General features: G+C 46.7%; 2 protein-coding genes across 9 annotated transcripts; one reads left to right on the forward strand and one right to left on the reverse strand.

The window, feature by feature from the left end:
• Positions 1-1,010: 1,010 nt before the first annotated feature.
• Positions 1,011-16,703, reverse strand: LOC125506576 (uncharacterized). Its single transcript, XM_087519811.1, is given in 4 exon segments — positions 1,011-6,405; positions 6,407-13,574; positions 14,332-14,405; positions 15,149-16,703. Coding segments are annotated over 2 exon segments (924 nt in total). The 5' UTR covers positions 6,908-13,574; positions 14,332-14,405; positions 15,149-16,703; the 3' UTR covers positions 1,011-5,982.
• On the forward strand, positions 14,665-19,440 carry LOC125506675 (uncharacterized). Of its 8 annotated transcripts, none has more exons than XR_015602162.1 (7): positions 14,665-15,227; positions 15,328-15,382; positions 16,708-16,840; positions 16,930-17,053; positions 18,815-18,924; positions 19,029-19,114; positions 19,191-19,440. XR_015602162.1 is itself a non-coding variant. In XM_087519815.1 (6 exons), exons 3-6 carry the CDS (start codon positions 15,377-15,379, stop codon positions 19,349-19,351), a joined length of 363 nt encoding a protein of 120 aa, XP_087375941.1. In that variant the 5' UTR covers positions 14,665-14,910; positions 15,128-15,227; positions 15,310-15,376; the 3' UTR covers positions 19,352-19,440. The 8 variants fall into 8 exon arrangements, 2 of the variants coding, with proteins under 2 accessions (XP_087375941.1, XP_048527391.2); XR_015602164.1 differs by lacking the exon at positions 16,930-17,053 and having other exon boundaries at positions 14,665-14,910; positions 15,128-15,227; positions 15,310-15,382; positions 16,699-16,840; XR_015602161.1 differs by lacking the exon at positions 16,930-17,053 and having other exon boundaries at positions 14,665-14,910; positions 15,128-15,227; positions 15,310-15,382.
• Positions 19,441-20,570: the final 1,130 nt, after the last annotated feature.

A 20,570-nucleotide genomic window follows, 5' to 3' on the forward strand; every position in this document is an offset into this window, starting at 1 on the left:
GTAGTAGTCATCAGTGGCGTCGCCTGGCTCCTAGGGTCCGTCATCTGGTCGCAACAATCGGGTATGGGGGAAAAGAAGTAGCAAAGCAACCGTGAGTACTCATCCAAAGTACTCGCAAGACTTACATCAGATCTAAACTAAGTATGCATCTGTATCAAAGGAAAAGGGTTGTATTTGTGGACTAAACTGCAGAATGCCAGAAGGGAAGGGGAAAGCCTAGCCTATCGAAGACTAGCATCTTCTGGAAACCACCATCTTGCAGCAACATGAGGGAGTAGAGTAGCATAAAGTAAAGTAGCAGTAGTGTTATCAACCTCGGCCAGAGATCCTTTCTCGACTCCCTGCGAGAAAGCAATCCCAGAGCCATACTATCCATTTCTCATCACCATTCATTTCTCATCACAATCCATTTCTCATCACAATCCAGTTCTAGTTGTATCGATCGGGATACAACTCCAAGTGTTCGTTACCGTAGGACAGGCAATCGATAGATGTTTTCTTCCCTGCAGGGGTGCACCAACTTACCCACCACGCTCGATTAACTCCGGACAGACACACTTTCCTGGGTCATGCCCGGCCTCGGCCAAACAATACGCCGCAACCCGACCTAGGCTTAATAGAGAGGTCAAGCACGCCAGACTAAACCTATGCCCCCAGGGGTCATGGGCCATCTCCCCAGGAACTCCTGCACGTTGCGAGGGCGGTCGGTGTGCAGACCTAGCTACCTCCTTCAAAAAAGGAAGGTTCTTACCAGTCCAACCCGGCGCGCGCCGCTCAGTCGCTGACGTCTATTAAGCTTCAGCTAATGCATACGACGCAGAACGCCCATACTATGCCCACGTGATGGTTAGTGCTATCAGGCCAGAGGCCCCTCGGATCAAATATCCAAATCGTAGTGGATTAGGAGCACGCAGTAACAAGCAGAGACTCACGAAAGATGTGAACCCGTTGCCCCATCTCGAGGACTTGCGGCAAGGGCTAGGAATGCCCGGCCATGCCTCGTAATTATCTCGCGGGCACCTTCCAGGTCAAACCGACTCCACATCACTCGCTATTAAGCTCGCGTGGGTACCCCTCAGGGTCTACCCATCTTTAGTAGCATGGTTTAGTGTAAAGTCATAGTAACCATAGTAACTGTGTGTCTAACACCAAAGGGAAAAATCCGAGGAATCACCCCCGGTGAATTTCCACTCGATGTTGTCATCAAGGTGAACGTAAGAGGATCCACCCTCGAGGTTCACGTTTGATGGGTTGCACGACAGAGCCGTAACGGAAGTGGTTAAGGTGGAAATCACCCTCGATGACCTCGACCGTATAGCCACACTACAGAGATCTTATCAGGAGTGATGTAAGAGGTTCCACCCTCGACACTCGATGGTAACTCTGTAGAGTCCTACAACTAGGGGGTGATGTGCGGTGTCGGGGCCTGGACGTCGATCATGTGATCGAGTCATCGAACATAAAGTGAGGCAACTAGGACAAGGTGGGGTCACTGATGGATCTCTAACCAACCTATACTAAGCAGTTTAGGATAAGCAGGTAAGGTATGAAAGCAGGTAACAACAACAGGCTATGCATCAGAGTAGGATCATACAGAAAGCAGTAGCAGTTCTAATGCAAGCATGAGAGGGAAGAAATGGGCGATATCGGAATGCTCAAGGGGGGTCTGCTTGCCTGGAAGCTCTAGCAAGGAGGGGTCGTCGTCGACGTAGTCGATCACAGGGGGCATCAGCAGCGGTCTCGAGGTCTACCGGAGAAGAAGAGGGGGGAGAAACAATAAATACACGAAAGCATAAGCATAACAAGACAATAAGCGGTGCTGGAGGTGTTCTAACGCAGCGCTAGGCGATACTGGCGAAGGAGGATAACATCCAGGAAAGTTTTCCTGAAGTTTGCATTTCTCGGACAGATAAAACGGAGGGGGAAAGCTGCAGGTTCTCTATGCTAGGGATGTGTGGCGGACAAACGGACCGCGTATCCGGATTCGTCTCGTCGTTCTAAGCAACCTTCATGTAGAAAACTTTTTCATCCGAGTTACAGATTATTTATTATGACTTTTCAAAGTTTTAAACATTTTCTGAAATTAATATTAATTCGAAAATAATTGCTAAAATGCTAAGCGCATCCAACACAGGGTACACAGAACTGTACCCAGTGGCTGACAGGTGGGCCAGGGGGTCCCAGTTGACCAGTCAATGTTTGACTGGTCAACACGGGGTGGGGTCCTCCTGTCATTGACTGTTTCGTTAACTAACTAGTTAATTCGGTCTAATTAGGCTATTAAGCTAATTAACTTTAATAGTTTAACTAACCAAATTAATTAAGTTAATTAATTAATTATATTGATTAATTATTTATTTTTTTAAATCTTTTTTTAAACACCTATTTTTTTAAAGGACAAGGGTTGTGGGGCCCGTTCGTCAGTGGCACTAGGCCAACTCAGTGGGGCGGGTTAACGGGCGGAACCCCGGGGTCGGGCGCAGGCCTCCGGGCGGAGAAGCGGGGAGGGCGGCCGTGGAGGCCGCAGCCTACCTGGGGCGGGGCGAGGCCGGCGGGGCACCGGCAGCTGCCAGCAGCGGCGAGGGACGGCAGTGCAGGACGGCGACGAGCAAAGGCGCGCGCGGCAGGCGGGACAATGGCGGACGAGGCGGGCATCGGGCGCGAGCGCCCATCGAGGGTGAGGCCGTGGCCTCGATTGGGCTTGGGCGGGAGCGGACAGAGGCGCGGGCGGTGCCGAGCGCGCGAGGGCGGCGGTCGGCAGTGACGCGGTCCCGAGCAGTAGCAGGGGACGGCGGGCGAGGCGCGAGGCGGGGACGGGGCCCTACGACGGAACAGAGCAGAGAGGAGGGAAGGCGCTCACGAGGGGAACGTAGGGCACAAGGTAGCGGGCTCGGGGAAGGTTGGGGTGGTCCGACGATGGAGAGGATGAGGAGGTCCGGCGAGGCTCGACGGAGCCGATGAGGAGGCAAGGCGACGTGGAGCGGCTCCGACGAGCAGCGTCCATCGGCGAGGTCGGGGCGTCCGGCGTGGCGACGAGGATGGGGCGGCGCTCGACGAGGTGGTGGGGGAATGCGCCGGTCGGCGGTGTCGGGAGCGCGGAGCGATGGTGCCGAAGACGGGATCGGGCCCGATCCCGATCCAATCGAGAGGAGGGGAACGAGAGGGAGACGTGGGGAGGGAGTGGGGCGATCTGTCCAGATATTTTGGGTGCATGGGGAGATAAGGGAGAGGGAGAGGTGGGCCGGCCAGATGGTCTGGTGGTCCAGCTGGGCCATGACCCAGTGGGGGAAGGGGCTTCTCTCTCCCCTCTCCTTTTCTTTTGTCTTCTCTACTTTGCATTTTCCTTTTGCTCCAAAAGACTTTTGTAAAAAGTGTAGCTTCTCTCAATAATTATTATGTAATATTTAGCACTGCCTCAAGAAGTTTGAGAAGCAGTTGAAAAGCCTTAGAATCTTTATAACTTTAAAAGTGATTTAAAATATTGTTTTGTCCCCTTGTTTTATTAATTTAAGGGCATTTAAACAATTTATAAAAAATATGGGTTTCAACATGACAAATACCCAGGGATTATTTACAACACTTTGAACATTTTGTTCTTCATGTTTGGCAATTTGAATTTTGGACTTTGATTTGAATTTGAAATTTGAACCAGTTTTGAACCAACGTGAGTTTAACAACAGTAATCATGATGATGTGGCATCATTAGGAGGGTATTACTGTAGCTTAATTATCCGGGCGTCACAGCAGCCCGGATACATTCATTCAAACATAAGATCCTTCCAGCATTGACCCTCTATTAAACGGGCACCATCTAGGACGTCCTCAAAATAGCGCTACGGCTTGCGATAGTCTTTGCCTTTGGGTGGGCCCTCAACCGCTACGACGACAGCCTTCATCTTTACCCAGTGCATCTTGACATGTGCAAAGGCCATCCGGGCACCGTCAATACATGAGGAGCGCTTAACAGCTTCAAATCGTGGTAGGGCATCGACGAGCCGCTTGACTGAGCTGAAGTAGCTGTCGAGAATAGGATTGGCCGGCCATAACCGGATTATGATGTCCTTCATGGCCAGTCCAGACATCCTATGCAGCTCCGCCACCTGCATCATCCGGTCATTCAATAGCGTTGGACGCTCCGGCGCCAGGTACTGCGACCAGAAGAGTTTCTCCATCGTGTTCCCCTCTTGGGCCCGGAAAAACTTCGCAGTGTCGGCGGCGCTCTTGGGAAGATCCGCAAATGCATCTGGAGAACTCCATAATCGAGTAAGTGGGGCATATTCTTGACTGCCGAATTTACTCTGCAAAAGAAAGGGCTTACCAGCCGCTATCAGTTCATCCTGCTTAATCTCCTCCCGAGCCTCCCGGGACTCAGTCTGCGCCTCCCTGGCCTCTTGGAGAGCCTTGGAGAGTTCGACTGCTTGAGCCTTATTATTCTCCTCCAAGGCCTCACACTTAAGAGCAGCGTCCTTGAGCTCTTACTCAACTTCGGTCACCCTTTCCTCATACTGGCGGCGGGTGGCCTGCTCGGCCATTAAATCAGCAGCCGCTTTATTAGCAGCCGCTCTACTCACCCTCTCCTGCTCTTGGACTTGCGACAGGGCACCCTTAAGGGTCTCAACCTCGGCCGCACTACCTACAAATCATTTACACAAGAAAGTGTGTTAGCTTAAACTCCGCACTATAATTTCAGTCCTACAAATACGTACGTTATGCCTCATCGAACCGCTTGTTAATGCGGTCGAGGTCATTATTGGCCAACATCTTGCGTTTGAGCTCGGAAACTTCAGCGGTCTGGACGGTCACCGCCAACAGTGAAGCGTGTACATTTAATAGATATGTACGTCACCTCTGCGATATTAATTTGATCCTTTGTTCGGCTTTTTCCAAAAACGAACATAGTCTCAGGGGCTACTATCTATATACAGGCATAGTTTCTTCATATAAAAAGGCGTCTTATGTCGCATACCTCAAAGCCTGTCAGTAGGCTGGTAAAGGCTCCATTCAGCCCACTCTTGGCGGACTGAATCTTCTTAACCACCGCACCCATCAAGGTACGGTGCTCCTCCATGATGGAAGCGCGTCGAAGTGCTTCCGTCAGGGTGTCCGACGCCTCCGGATTGATGGAGGTTGCCGGTGGAGTCGGCACTCCCTCCTCCTGCAAAGGGGGTTACCCGCTCGATTTCAGAGCCATATTGGTCTCCGGAATGGTGTTCGACTGGGGGCCGGATTGCTCATGGCCCCAGTCATCAGTCTCCATAGGGGTTAGTTTCCCCATGTTCCCGACGGCCGAGGTGTTACTCTCTGGCGCCATCTTGATGGCCTCCCGAACCTCTCCATGGCCTGGAGAGGCTTCTCGGGACAACACTTCGGTGTTGTCCATAGCGGTTGGCGGGGAGGCTCGTGGAGGCGTCTCGCTCTCCACCATCCCTGGCTCCAGCTAATTCCCCGAAGACGATGATTGGGGAAGATCGCGGGCCGGACTGAGCCACACAACACAAATATGTTATAACTACAATCATAAAAACTGGACATACATATAGTGTCCTTGGGTACTTACGATGCGGCCAGGGGCTTCGACCCGGGGCGCCATTCGGGGAGGGGTTCGGCATCTGAATCCAAACCACGAGAGGGTTATTTTCTCCCTCTTGGATGCCTCCGCTCCTGGGTCTGTAGAGGCTGCCCTCTTCTTCTTCCTCCCCTTAGGGGGAGAATTGCTCTCTTCTTCCTCCTCCTCTTCGTCTTCATCTCCCTCATGCGAGGAGAGACCTTTGGTATCTCCAGACACGACATCCGAAGTACCTTTACTACGGAGGCCACCTTTGGCCTCCTTGATCTTCTTCTTGGCCTTCTTCTCCGACGCCTTATAAGGCGCCGGGACCAACATCCTCGTTAATAGAGGAGTGGCTGGGTTTTCAGGTAGCGGCGCTGGACACCTGATCCACTCCGCCTTCTCTATCCAGCCCTGAATAAGGAATGGGCATCTCAGTATATCCTTCGACTTATGGACCGAACTATGTTCGAAGGTAAGAAGCTTACCTCAGTAGCCGGATGTGCGCTGTCGAGACCAATGTCTTCGCTCTTCTCCGACCACGACTTCTGGGCCTTAAAAAGCGATTTCCAGATCTCTTTGTGCGTTGTACTGAAGAAGCGATGCAGGGTCCGGGGGCTGTCTGGATTAAACTCCCACATGCGGAGAGGTCGGCGTTGGCATGGGAGGATCCGGCGGAAGAGCATCACCTGAATCACGTCGGTGAGACGGGTGTGCTTCTTTATCATACTCTTGATGCGCTTTTGCAGCGTCATCACTTCGTCAGTCGACCCCCAGTCTAGACCCTTATTGGTCCAAGACATGAGCCGCATAGGGGGCCCATATCTAAATTCAGGAACAACCGCCCATTTGGTACCTGCGGGGCTCAGTGATGTAGAACCACTCCTGCTGCCACACCTTCACGGTCTCCACGAAGGCTCCTTTGGGCCAAGTGGTGTTGGGGAGTTTGCTCACCATGGTGCCGCCGCAGTCGGCGTGCTGCCCGTCAACCACCTTTGGCTTCACATTGAAGACTTTGAGCCACAGGCCGAAATGCGGTGGAATACGGAGGAGCGCCTCACACACGACGATGAACGCCGAGATGTGAAGGAAGGAGTTTGGGGCTAGATCGTGGAAATCTAGCCCGTAATAGAACATGAGGCCGCAGAAAAAAGGGTGAAGTGGAAACCCTAGGCCGCGGAGAAAATGAGGGATGAACACAACCCTCTCGCCGGGCTCTGGAGTAGGGATGATTTGCTCTTTCGTCGGGGGCCTGTGTGCGATTTCCGCGGTCAAATACTTCACCTCCCGGAGTTCCTTAATGTCCTTCTCCGTGACGGAGGAGGCCACCCACTTGCCCTGAGAGCCGGATCCGGACATGGTTGCAAGGATTGGGCGGTGGGAAAGGTGGAAACTTGGGCGCTGGAGCTTGAGGATGGGAAGGCATAGGAAGGAAGGAGTGGGGGTAAAAAGATGGATCTTTATCCGCTTATATAGGTAGTGCAGATCAAACGCCCCCCACTAGCCTTAAAACTCGCCTATTCCCAAGGGGTCATGCGTATGGCACGGTTAGATTACCCAAACCCGTATTGATGGAAATCCCGCAATAAGGGGGTACGATCTCTGTTTTGACAAGACGTGTCAATAGAGGCTGCGCCTCGAAGCACAAAGTGGGAGGCCAAAAAACAGTTCGAATTAATAAAAGGCCAGATATGACGTTTCGCCGAAAAAGCTGTCAGTAGATATGCATTATTAAGTATTATACCCTTGTGGTTGAGGGTTGTGACTATTATACAGAGCCGGATATAGTTCTCTTGTTCAGAAGACTGCTTTGTATGCGGAGAAGGAACCCGCCTTGCAATACCGAAGACAATCTGCGTGGCGAACACATCGTCATTGAAGACTGGTTCAGGGGCTACTGAGGGAGTCCTAGACTAAGGGGTCCTCGGGTGCCCGGGCTATTTGATATGGGCTAGACTGATGGGCCATGAAGATACAAGGCAGAAGACCTTCCCCCGTGTTCGGATGGGACTCTCCTTTGCGTGGATGGCAAGCCTAGCGTCCGGATGTATAATTTCCTTTCTCTGTAAACCGACTCTATACAACCCTAGGCCCCTCCGATGTTTATATAAACCGGAGGGTTTACTTTGTAGAGGTTATCAGAATTCATACAGGCTAGACATCTAGGGTTTAGCCATTACGATCTCGAGGTAGATCAACTCTTGTAACCCATATACTCATCAAATATAATCAAGTAGGACGTAGGGTTTTACCTCTATTAAGAGGGCCCGAAACTGGGTAAACGTCGTCTCCCCCTTGTCTCCTATTACCTTCGATCCTCAGACGCACAGTTTAGGACCCTCTACCCGAGATCGGCCGGTTTTGACACCGACACACCCCTGCAGGGAAGTATATCTATTCAAATAGTTGTGTCCATGGTAACAGACGCTCAGAGTTGTATCCCTATCGATACAGCTAGAACTGGATGCTGAGGCATGAAATGGATATGATGGCTCCAGGATTGCTTTCTCGCAGGGAGTCGAGGAAGTAATCTCTGGGTGATGTTACAACATACTACTATTATAATATTTTACTCTTATCTCTTCTGATGTTGCAAGATGCTAGTCTTCGATAGGCTAGGCTTTTCCTCTTCTCTTCTGGCATTCTGCAGTTTAGTCCACAGATACACATCCCATCCCTTGGATACAGATGCATACTTAGTTTAGATCTGATGTAAGTCTTGCGAGTACTTTGGCTGAGTACTCATAGTTGCTTTGCTACCTCTTTTCCCCCTATACCCGATTGCTGCGATCAGATGACGGATCTCAGGAACTAGACGCCACTATCATCGACTACTACTACTACTACCCTGAGGGTGCCTACTACTACGTGGAGGCCGCTGATGACCAGGAGTAGATAGGAGGCTCCCAGGCAGGAGGCCTTGCCTTTCCGATCATCGATGTTGCTTTTGTCCTAGCCTTCTTAAGACAAACTTGTTTAACTTATGTATGTACTCAGATATTGTTGCTTCCGCTGACCCTTTGTATTCGAGCCCTCGAGGCCCCTGACTTGTAATATAAAGCTTGTATGACTCAATTTGTGTTTAGAGTTGTGTTGTGATATCTTCTCGTGAGTCCCCGATCTTGATCGTACACATTTGTGTGTATGATTAGTGTACGATTGAATCGGGGGCGTCACAGGACCTTTTTCGGCACTCTGCCGGAGGGGGATTCGATCATGGAGAGCTTCTACACCAACCTTGCTACCCTTCCGATGATGTGTGAGTAGTTTACCACAGACCTACGAGTCTATAGCTAGTAGCTAGACGGCTTCTTCTCTCTCTTTGATCTTCAATACAATGTCCCCCTCGATGTTCTTGGAGATCTATTTGATATAATCTTATTTTGTGGTGTGTTTGTTGAGATCCTATGAATTGTGGGTTTACGATCAGATTATCTATGAATATTATTTGAGTCTTCCCTAAACTTTTATATGCATGATTTATATAGCTTTGTATTTCTATCCGATCTAATGATTTGGTTTGGCTAACTAGATTGATTTTTCTTGCAATGGGAGAGGTGCTTTGTAATGGGTTCAATCCCGCGGTGCTCAATCCTAATGACACAAAGGGAGGACATGACACGTATTTGTATTGTTGCCATTAAGGATAAAAAGATGGGGTTTGTTCATATTGATTGGATCTATCCCTCTACATCATGCCATCTTGCTTAAGGCATTACCCCTTTCTTGTTAAGTTAATACACTAGATGCATGCTGAATACTGGTCGATGTGTGGACTAATAGTAGTAGATGCAGACAGGAGTCGGTCTACTTGTCTCGGATGTGATGCCTATATACATGATCATTGCCTTGGATATCGTCATAACCATGTGCTTTTCTATCAATTGCTCAACAGTAATTTGTTTACCCACCGTATGCTTTCTTTCAAGAGAGAAACCTCTAGTGAAAACTATGGCCCCTAGGTCCATCTTGTATCATATTATTTTCAGATCTACAAAATCAAAAACACAAAAATACCTTGCTGCAATTTATTTATTTTACTTTTATTTCACCCTTTACTTATCTTTTATATCTACCACTATCAGATCTCATCCTTGCAAGTAACTGTGAAGGGATTGACAACCCCTTTACCACATTGGGTGCAAGTATTTGTTTGCTTGTGCAGGTACAACTATTGGAGACTTGTGTGTTCCTCCTACTGGATTGATACCTTGGTTCTCAACCGAGGGAGACACTTATCTCTACTTTGTTGCATCACCCTTTCTTCTTCAAGGGAAAAACCAATGCAAACTCAAGAAGTAGCAATGACCGGTTACTAGGTTGATTATTTATGGCATGTATAATGCTTGTTGTCCAATTTAAGGGCCGAGACAACATAATCCACAAACCTACATGTGTAAACACCTATTGTCTTATGAATCTGTGACCTCTTAGGTGATAGTTGTCAGCACAAGTGTCGGTTGTAAATCCGGCATATCTCGTTGTAGGGGTCCTAAACTAGGTGTCTTGGACCGATGGTAACATGGACACGAGATTTTACCCAGGTTTAGGCTCTCTTGAAGAGATAATACCCTACGTCCATCTTTTGATTGTATACATATGGGTATAGTACATAGTACTTGTATCTACCACGAGATTGTTGTGTATGATTCCAAGATATCTATTGACTATCCTGGCCACGGTTTATATAATGCACCGGAGGCCTAGAATTTAGAAGAGTCCTCGTATTGTGGGACAAGTCTTGTGGAGTCTTCCTTGTATGTGTCATGGGCGGCCCGAAATGGCCCATGAGTGAACCACCATGGGGGTCCTCGGCCTGATCCACCTGGTCGGGAGACGACGTGATGAGTACCCCCTAGCCTAGGACACTGTTAGTAACCTCCTGAACCGGTCTTCAAGTTGGGGACGCTCCTCGGTTCTTTCGAACTGTTCTTCATCTTCGGTCGTCAGTCTTGAAAAACTGGTTCAACAATCTTCTCATCTTCGATCTCGAGGATCGCCGAAGTGAATCCAAAGAGTTTACACATCGGGTATCCAAGGAGCCCCTTTAAGTTCTCGGCCTTTATCAATGCCTTGTTATTTTTACACCACACCTTGGGTTTGAAGTTTTCCCCATGCGGCGGTGTCCTCTTGCATCCGAGCTCCAACGCCGGAGTACATCCGAGGTGTCTTTTTTGCAGCCAAGCTCCAACACCGGCGACATTCAAGGTTTCTTCTTACAGCCGAGATCCAACACCAGTCGGCATCCGAGGTGTCATAGACCACATTGGTTTGAAAAGGTTGAAGGATTTCAGCCGAGCTTAATGCCGGAAATGCCCTCTATGGCTCCAACCACTTGCATCCGAGCTTTACCCTGGACTGCTTCTGAGGTGGTGCACCACCTTTGTCGTGGGTTGATTTTTTGTGGATTTTATTTCTACTTGGTGCAATTTTATTCTCTGCCGAGATGTATAATAGTAGCCCTCAAGGTGCGTGCCGGCCTAAAATCCGGGATGCATCTGAAGGATAAAACAAAACCAGTGATCCCAGTAGCCCCCAAGCTACTGGTCGGGCGGCAACACTAGATTAGGGGATGGATGTAACCCCTTGATGGCTTTTAAGTGAGAAGCGCGATGCCCAGTAGCCCCCGAGCCTTATTTTTGACAAGGGTGGTTGAATTAAGGATCGATATCAGGAGTAAATTGACTTTAATCACAATTTATGTGTAATGATTCTATGTATCCAAGTACTTTACATCATTAATGCTCGGATCCGCATTGTACAAAACTTTGTTGACCGACCATCAGCTTCAACCTCCTCGGCCAGTAGCCAAGGAGTGTTTGTCCTACTTTATAAAGCCTTTATGAGGGCAAATATTTACGGCAAATGAGGCAATCCGGCCATACGGTTTTATAAATAAAGGTACGTAGAGAGATAGGTTATATTATTATTTAACGTAAGAAACACCTGCTGGGAAAAATAGTTCCTTTATAAGTTCCTTTTCCCAGGCTATCATGTTGACCATGATCATGAAACCTCACCTCCGATCAATATGGGAGGAAAATATTGAGGATTTAGTTTGGGGGAAGTTCTTGAACTCTGTGGTCTTTAATGAACCGAAATTTTCACTTCCGTCATTGCCGACCAATTATATTCTTAAGATGGCTAGCTTTCGGTTTCACCCAGTCCGAGGTACTAACCTGGATGATCCGAAAGTAACAATCACAGAGGTGCTCCCTTTACCCCCTAGCCAAACTATCGGGAACGTAGGGGAAAAGCACAGGAGCTAGGCAACCAGCTTGGCCAAAATCTTAAGTCAAATTGATGCATATATTTACGGCTTTATAAAGATGATTACGAAAGGCAGCGCTCGTATATTGAATACAAATGCTAATGATATGTTGGGCTCTCTAGGAGTCCTGATGTAATCGTGCTGAGGTGCCTCAAGGGGCCCTCAACACATGTTAGGATAGTGCTTTATGTTGTATATTATTTTGACTCCATTGCGACTGTTTATAATCGGAAAGTGGCCCATCGTCGGCTTCCACCCTTTTGTAGATGCTATGCAGGGTGTTTCCGTACTAACAAGACAACCCTTAGCCGATGTCTCGGTGCCCGAAGGCGGTTGAGTTAGCGGAAACGAGGCAACCAAATATGGGAGTTATAACTTTCACTTAGTCATAGGAGCTTAAAGTTGGGAGGCTAGTTACTAGCCCCCTGTTAGTGTTCGGCGTCAGCTGAGGTCAAACCATTAACACTCCGGCCAATTTTATGAAAGGCCATCGTTAACATGGGGTAACCTCTATCGATGTATACTTTGACACGGTCATCAGATCGCTGACCAGTTTGCGCTCATTGTGACAGTCAGTTTTCAGCTTTCTCCACTGAGCTACTTGACGAGTTAAACCCGAAGTACAATCGCAGAGGTTCTCGCTTTACCCTTAGCCGAACAATCGGGAGCGTAAGGGGTAAGCACAGGAGCCGGGCAACCCAACTATTGGCCGAAGGCACAATTCAAAACCGATGCATATGAAGCAATATCCGAGAGCGTTTTGCCGATGACTCCATGGAGCACATGGGCTTTTGGTGGGTTCGGTTTAGCTGCAGCCCCCTATTGATATTGCCGATGCTTTAAAGGCGTCTGGCATTGCACTGTTAGTGTTATGCCGGAGACACACAAATAGGTTAAAAGTGTCATAAGCTTGGAAAACCCAAAAAAAATAGCAAAAACTTTACGTCCGAACTAAATCAAGTTTTTTGGTGCCAATCTGAAAATTGGTCTTAAAATTAGTTTGTGCTTTCGTCGTGCTTTAGCATGATACGTCCGATCTCCAGACTTCAAGCGGGTCAGCCTTCGGCTTCAACCTCCTATCTTGAACGCGTAGTGCTCCTCACGCTAGTTCAGTGAACTGAACTCGAGCGGCTTTAGAGACAAATCAGACTATCCGGCTATTGACTACACACTCGCGTCGGAAAAAAGAGTAGTGGAAAAAGAGTTTGCAACGATCAAGAAGAAAACACATTTATTATAAAACGACTCATATAAATTTAAGAGCCCCACTTAACATGGGAAACAAAGTGTTTTAACAAACATCATTTTTAACAACTAACTTTTTAACAAGCAACCTTTTGTTTAACACAAATGTAATGCTTGGTTGAACCAAAATAAATAAATTTTAAAAATTTGAGCACAAAAGCGACTTAGCTGCTTAATGTGCTCGATGTTGATGACATGGTCCGAGCTTGTAGCGGGTCGAGGTCCCAGCCCCCAAGTCGGTCCTGATATGCCCGAGCGAAGAGCTCGGCTTGATGAAGCGACATCACAACACTACCTATGTGTCAAAGCGAAGCCACTAGTCTAGCCGAGGTGAAGTAGCAGGTCAGCAGAGTGACGCCGAAGCCCTCGGAGTAGGTCGCTAAAGTGATGTCGAAGCCTTCGGTCTAGCCGAGGCGATGCGCCAAGGTGACAATACAACTTGGTCGACAGAGGCGGGACGGCGACGTCGGCGCGCTGAGGTGAACGCTTGACGGAGCCAAAGCCGATTACCTGCAGCATAAAATAGTGCCGGTTGAAAGTAATAAAAAAATAGTAATATATATATAATCTCTACTTAATTAATTTAAGCAGAGTAAAAAAAGGGTTAAAGGGATATAGCCTGGGCGACAAGCTCCGCTCGATAATGTTAGCACCGCGTGGTCCTTATTTATAGAGCAGAGCATATTGTGGAGTAGTGCTTGCCGGACGACAGATAAAGGGTCCGGCTTGAATTGACGGTTGTAGTATGGACACGGTTAGGTACACCACAAACGCCGCACAATTGTGTCACCAATTGATTTTTTTACGAACAACGGTACAATGAAAGTCCCAAAAGTACTCAAGAGCACTTTAACTAAGCAATCTTATCAAGGACAAATATCACTTGAATGTTCGCGTGAAGCAGTAATAATATGTACGTAGAGTACTAATACTAGTTTTGGAAAACTACATTTCATGGGCGGGTGTGATTGATCTTCTCCTGTGAATTGTACTATTGTACTTTGTTTCACAAGAAAGTAAAACCAAACTAGCTCTATCATTACGATGCTCCAACAACACCCGACGCTTGGTAGAACAGGAGCGGCAACAACCTTGGGACTTGTAGTTATACTTTATAATTGTGAGGAAAACCAGCACAATGGATCATTAGACACCACTTGAATAATAATAATGATGATGATGATGATGATGATGATAATAATAATAATAATAATAATAATAATAATGAGAAGAGCAGATGATCATCCCTGCCCACGCGTTGTCTGACGTGGGCTGCTTCAGGCTGCTCGGGTCGCTCAGGACCCGGGATCGCGTGGGGCACAAGGCCAACGCTGAGCCGACCTGTTCGGCAAAACATGATGCTTAGCAGCGTCCGACGTATAAATTCTTTGATCCAATCTAAGGTCGAAATCAATCTTGGACGAGCCTATGAGATCTAAGAGAAAAAATAACATCTAAATTATTCGATGGCAGACGTAACAATTTGAAGAGAAATCGACAACGGATGTCGTCATGCATGCCTGGGTCACCCCGATCTCCTAGTCATGAGTATTATTTTTCCAGTCTCTACTCCTAATGAAGCAGTTGGTAGTCTCCGCTGATCAATTTTTATCCCATCATTTTCGTCCGGTTTTTTTCCATAGGTTAACCTTCGTAGGTTATTTTGGTTCCGTCCACCACCTCCCCTCCGCTGGGTTTTCCGTCGCGACAGAACCAATCCCTCGCTAGCCCTACCTCATCTCCCGTCTCCAGTCGCAGCCGCCGCCGCACCCCAACCCAACCCCGCCGCCGCCCCCCTCCCTCATGGCTCTGCTTCCTCCTACCCTGCCCCCCTCACGTGGGTGTGGTGAGCTTCCTACCCCTGTGCACATCTCATCTAATCTCATCAAATCTAGATTTCTCTGGACGTATTTATTGTTCTGGACACAACTTGGTTCTCTTTAGTTTGATGTCACTCCTTTCCTGCCGGAGTGAGTCAGTCAAATACTCCTACTAGCAGTATAAGATGTTTGCTGACTTTGAAAAATGATAGATAGTAAAAAAACGCTAATGAGGTTGTGCAGCGGCGGACGTATGACTGCTACCTGCACAAGCGGATGGCCCTGCGAGCCAGACCAACCTCCAGCTGCTGTGGCGTACCACGGGTAGATTTATCCCAACGAGGTATGCATGTGCACAATCATCATCTGAAACATATTGATGCAAATGCTTGGTGCTGCGTGCATGCATATATACATCTAAACAGAATTACGGTGGGATGCAGGAAACAAGGAGCCCAAAAATTAAATTAAAACAAATCGACGCCAATAGCGATGGGGGTGAGTAAGCTATTCATATTTCTTTTCGTCTGTGGATGCATTGATGGTTTGTATTTCACATTTTGTTTTATTATTATTGTTATATACATTATGGTCTTGTTTCTTGCGGTCATACACATTAACTTTGCAGTCACGTCTTCACATCACATTTGACCTGCAGCAATTGGTTGTGTGTGCAATGTACATGTCTAAATTTTGTTTAGGTGGATGTCACGCATGCTTTAGTTGTATAATCCCTAAGGTTATTGTTTGATTGTCAGCTTCCAGGTATAATGACTTTTCTGTGGTATAACCCTTCATATTATTACCCGCAAAAAAAAACCTTCATATTATTAGTTGACCGTTTACATGTTTGAATTACCTTTACCGTCATGCTAAAGCCTAAAAGGTAGTCAGGTAGAGAGTCTCAAGTCACCATTCGATCAAAAACTATTTAGTAAGTTGTTGTTCTCTAATTTCTCAGCGAATGAGCACAAATTCAGAAGGGTACGTACACAAAAGAGCCCATGTACAAAGTCTCTACTCTTTTACCAGGCTATCCACCATCTACACAGCAGGATTCACAAAGCCATGTGGATGCTACCAAAGTGATAAAATTTGGATGTTTTTGGAAATATAGCATCACAGGCCCAGTTAGGGGAAAAAGCCAACATCATGAAGAATGCATTAGGTTAATGATTTTACCTTGGGGTTATAATCTGCATTACGTGCCTAGAGAGCTATTTGCTTTCAAGTCCAATTTACAATCCAGGCGCTGACCGTCGACACAATATTCTTGTCATCAAATCAGACATCAGAAAGCAGAGTACACCCAGGAGAAATCAGACTAGGAAATAGCTCTGGCTCATACCGTCAAGTAACCATATAAAATATCATTTCCAACACAAGGAAAGAGATAAGTTCTGGGAAAGAAAGAATAAAAATATCATACATGATAAAATAGTGCTGAGAGAACAGATTTCAACTTAGTAACTTACACTTCAGAAAGCGTCGTGAAAATATGTGAGACCCTCAAGCTTGATAGCTTCTTGATGTAATGGTTCTTTGTGTTTGTCCTTCCATTCAAGACAAATATACCTGGTCAAAAACCTAATGGTTGAAAAACATATGTACTGATCAATTAGTGAAACAAAGTTGTATCACTGATGCTGTGTTTTTCATTGAAGCAAAGTATGACAATGTACTAATCTAATAGTGCAGATGTAGATTATCTCGCCTAACCTGATCGCATGCTTCAAAGTTAGATTTTGGCCCAGTATATATTTAATGTGTACAGTTCACAGAAATAATAATGGTTTATTTTATTTCGTTACAAGCGCCGACAGACCATGACGCTTGAAGATATGGAGGCGACAAATCTGTGCCGATCCCCTCTTGGTGATAACTCTAGCCGAGCCCCTCTTGGTGACATTCCTAATCTTGAGCATCCTTCCCAAATGACTCCAGTGCCCGTGCCAGGTAATTGCGAGCATAATTTTTTGTTGTTGATCTCATTGGGGCATACATATAGTTGATACGGCTTTTCTACTGTTAAATTCTTGCTGCAGAAATACAAAAATTATATACAAATCAGAATGAACATCACAACATGTTCTTAAACACAATGGTGTTAGCACAAAAAAATCTAGCTAACAACAGGAACTACGGTTTTAACCCAGGCTATTAACTAAGGTAAGGGAGAGAATTTAACTGGAAATTACCTCTTGGTGCAAGTAGTACATGTGCTTTCAAGAGGAGCCAACGATGCGGCCAACCATGCTTAAAATGATACACAGTGCAAATCCCACGCCTCTGGATTCCTCTTACTTCATCAGCTCACTTGAGTAATGCCCTGCTTGTTTAGCAAATAAATTTTAGTTGTGTCTGGAAGATGATACATAGCTGTCTATTATATCATGAAGAGCATGGCTCCAATGTATTTCAGGTACTTATGTCTAGCTTCAACAGATGGCATCTCTAATACTTCTGAATCTTTCTTTTTCCGGATAATGCATCTGTATGTCTGCATTCATATGCTTATGTATATCCTTGAATCCATTTTAGTCAAACATTGCGATCAATAGCTCACAAGGAAAAAGAACATTGTACAGTAGAAGAGGCATATGTGAATACATTGCGCAAATAACTGACACCAGTTTTCTGAACTAGCCTGGTGGTACTTCAGAACAACATTGTATTCTCCAAAAATATGAAGGCATGAAAAGAAGTATTCTACACTTTGGAAATTCAGAGGTTAATTGGCTACATTGGTGCAATACCTATCGGCCTGGGGTGGCCTATCATGGAGATCGACGAGGCAGCAGCGCGACTGTGCTCAGCGCAGTTTGAGTGGGGTAGAAGACAGGGCTCGACGACAAGGGCGCCGTGGTCTTCCCACCCACATCCGGACGGTACAGCTACGTGGCCGGCATGTACGGAGAGCCGTGAGCCCTTCTGCAACTACCATCTGGTTCTGGCTGCCCAGGATGCCAGACCGGCGGGCGCGCGGGATTGGCGTCGACACGGCGGCGTGAGATGTTGACGGGGAGAGAAGGAGGCCGGCGACGCCGTCGCAGGGAGAGGATTGTGCGGGCGGAGCTGTGGCGTGGAGGAGAGATGGCGGGGCAACGCCCTGGCGGGGAGAGGAAGGGTCGGGCGACGCCGTCGATGGGAGGGGCGCCATCGACTGGAGTGGCTATGAGGGGGAGAGAGTGAGAGGAACTAGCCGATGTCCTGTGCATCGAGGATAAGCATGCTTTTTTAGGGGATAAGACTTTTTTTAGGAGGGGGCAAGGCTGTGTGGGTGGAAAAAATAGTTCGTTGTTCCACTCTTGTTTATATATGTTTAATATTAATATATAAAATATTTTTATACAAAAACGCAAAAAATCTAAACACAGGAATTTTGCAATAGATCCGAACGGATCCTTTGCCATTGGATCTGAATCCTATGTTGGTTGTACGTCCGCTCGAACTGCCTTTTTATTCCTTGTTTGCTTATGTCCCCACTAATCCAGTGATCGCCCACACTCCCGCCAAATCCCTTGATTGCCCGCACTCCTGATTTTTTAATGATTGATGGCGGAAAACAAAGGTGGGGATTGAGAAAAATATGTTGCGAACAAGGGTAATAGTACCCACGATCCATCAGACTGCAATTGGAGGGCACAACCATCTCAGCCAACTTAACTTTCAATTTGTTCAACGCTTGTGCTTTTCGTAATTGGGAGTCTCCAAGTTTTGATTCAATTTATTAGAATGATTGCTACTATCTGCTTGATGAATGGAATGTGAAGATTATATAAAACAGTAGGATTTTCAGTTTGTATGCCTGTCCAGTAACTGAGTTTTTACAGGTTTCATGATACAGTAATTGTGCAAATGTGTTATACTTTCTAATTACTTTTGCAGTGCCATTTAATTGTTAAATTTTCTATTGGGCATGCTTCTCAGATCCAAGGCATGGAGAACTCCAAGGAGTTTGCTGACAAGCTGTTCGGGATATGTCGAGGCAGAGGAACATTGAGCCGGATGAAGGCATTAACAAGGATCGGCTCAGAGAGGTCTAGACGGAGATTACTGACCACATCTTGGACTAAGCTATGTTCAGTTTAAGTCAATCTAACATACTGATAAAAAAAATCCTTTGGGTGTCTCACATTAACAGGTGGAACATGAACATTGATGGGATGCTCACAGAAGATGAGGTCAAGAAGGTGGCTACGCAAATGATCACAGAGAAGACTACTGCTGGTTCGTCTTCCCCGCCCTTTAAATATGTTCACGTCTGCACATCAATCTATCGATATTGTTTGGGATATTTTTCCAGGGCCTTTTGATCGACCATGCCATTCAAAAAGCTCTTTAGTGCAGTTTGCAACAACAATAATCAGAGGATTGGTCGTTTGTAAGGGTGGATATCTCAGAGGTGGCTGCCACCTGGATTGGAATTTAATTCAATCTATTTCCCTGTCTGAAGTTCCATACTAGATGTATGTTCCTGTGATATGATTTGTTTATGGAGATGGAGAGATGTGACTTTCAGAGTGACATAAATTCAGAGTCCTTCTATTGAAATCTAGAGGATCGGTTGCATTTTTGTTGAGGTACTAGAAGAACTTTGTTTTGTGTTAACAATGGTGTCCTTTTGTGCATTGATATTCCCTGAGTGCCCACTGCTATGTTGTAGTTCCTTTTCCAACCAAGTTATTGTTGTATTCATTTTGACAGAACCGATACCAAGTGTACACACTTTGCGATTAAACCAAAGACATCAAAGCGCTAAGAGCGCACTGAATTGTTGGACCGAAAAATATATAGATAATTCATCTGTCAAGCATCGGAAATTAACCCACTATGACAGTCACATGAATAGATACAAAAATTGCCAAGCAATCTGCAAAGTATATACAAACTGATCTGTATGAATACCACAAAAAAGGTTGTGCCTGCGTGAGGACTGCATTCGCAGTGTGGGCAAAGAATCGATTATAGAATCTGTGCAGTTCTTGCGAGGTATTCTGAAGAATTTAAATCAGCGGCAATGAGTGGCGATCATGAAGCAGGAAAAGGTGTGGGTGCAATTGTGGTACAGCAGCCCCGCTGCCCCACCACGCAGCACTTGCATTGGACAGAGCCGGCCTTGGGATCAATCAAACTAAATTCTGTAGCCTCGTACTTGGAGCAAAAGGGTAAATATTCTGCAGGTGCCGTCGCAAGGGACGGCAGAGGGCATGTTGTTATTTCTATCTAAATGTTGTGTAGTTCTTGCGAGGTATTCTGAATATTCTGCAGGTGCTGTCGCGGGTGTTGAGGAGGCCGAAGCAAAAGCAGCCCTCATTGGGTTGCATGCTCTCAAGGATCTATAGGGCCCCGTGATTTTGGAACTTGACTGCCAAATTCGGATTAAGGAACTGATGACAGGGAAGCAGTCCCTCTCCCCCTGCTATGGACTGCTAAGAGACATCAAGCAAGCTAGCACTAACAAACTTCTCGGATCATAGTATCAGTAGCGTGGGGAGATTGTGCAATGCCCTTGCTGATGAGCTTGCAGCGTTGGCCAAGAATTCAGAACACCAGGAGAGGATTGCGGACGTACCGGACTGCCTCCGCCCGCTTATGATCTCTGAATTTGTGGTTTCAGCAGAGTAGCTTTACTACTCTGAATCTCAAAAAGAAAAAGGTTGTGCCTCTCCCTGGGATAATCATG

The sequence above is a fragment of the Triticum urartu genome, chromosome 1A (genome assembly GCF_056163025.1).
Source record: "Triticum urartu cultivar PI428250 chromosome 1A, HENAU_Tu73, whole genome shotgun sequence".
In the NCBI taxonomy this organism is placed as follows: Eukaryota; Viridiplantae; Streptophyta; class Magnoliopsida; order Poales; family Poaceae; genus Triticum; species Triticum urartu.

What these genes read in the sequence shown, in the direction of transcription:
- LOC125506675 (XM_087519815.1), top strand. An exon ending in ACAAGGATCGGCTCAGAGAG is followed by an intron (nt 18,925 to 19,028) that starts GTCTAGACGGAG and finishes TCACATTAACAG; the next exon opens with GTGGAACATGAACATTGATG. An exon ending in CACAGAGAAGACTACTGCTG is followed by an intron (nt 19,115 to 19,190) that starts GTTCGTCTTCCC and finishes ATATTTTTCCAG; the next exon opens with GGCCTTTTGATCGACCATGC.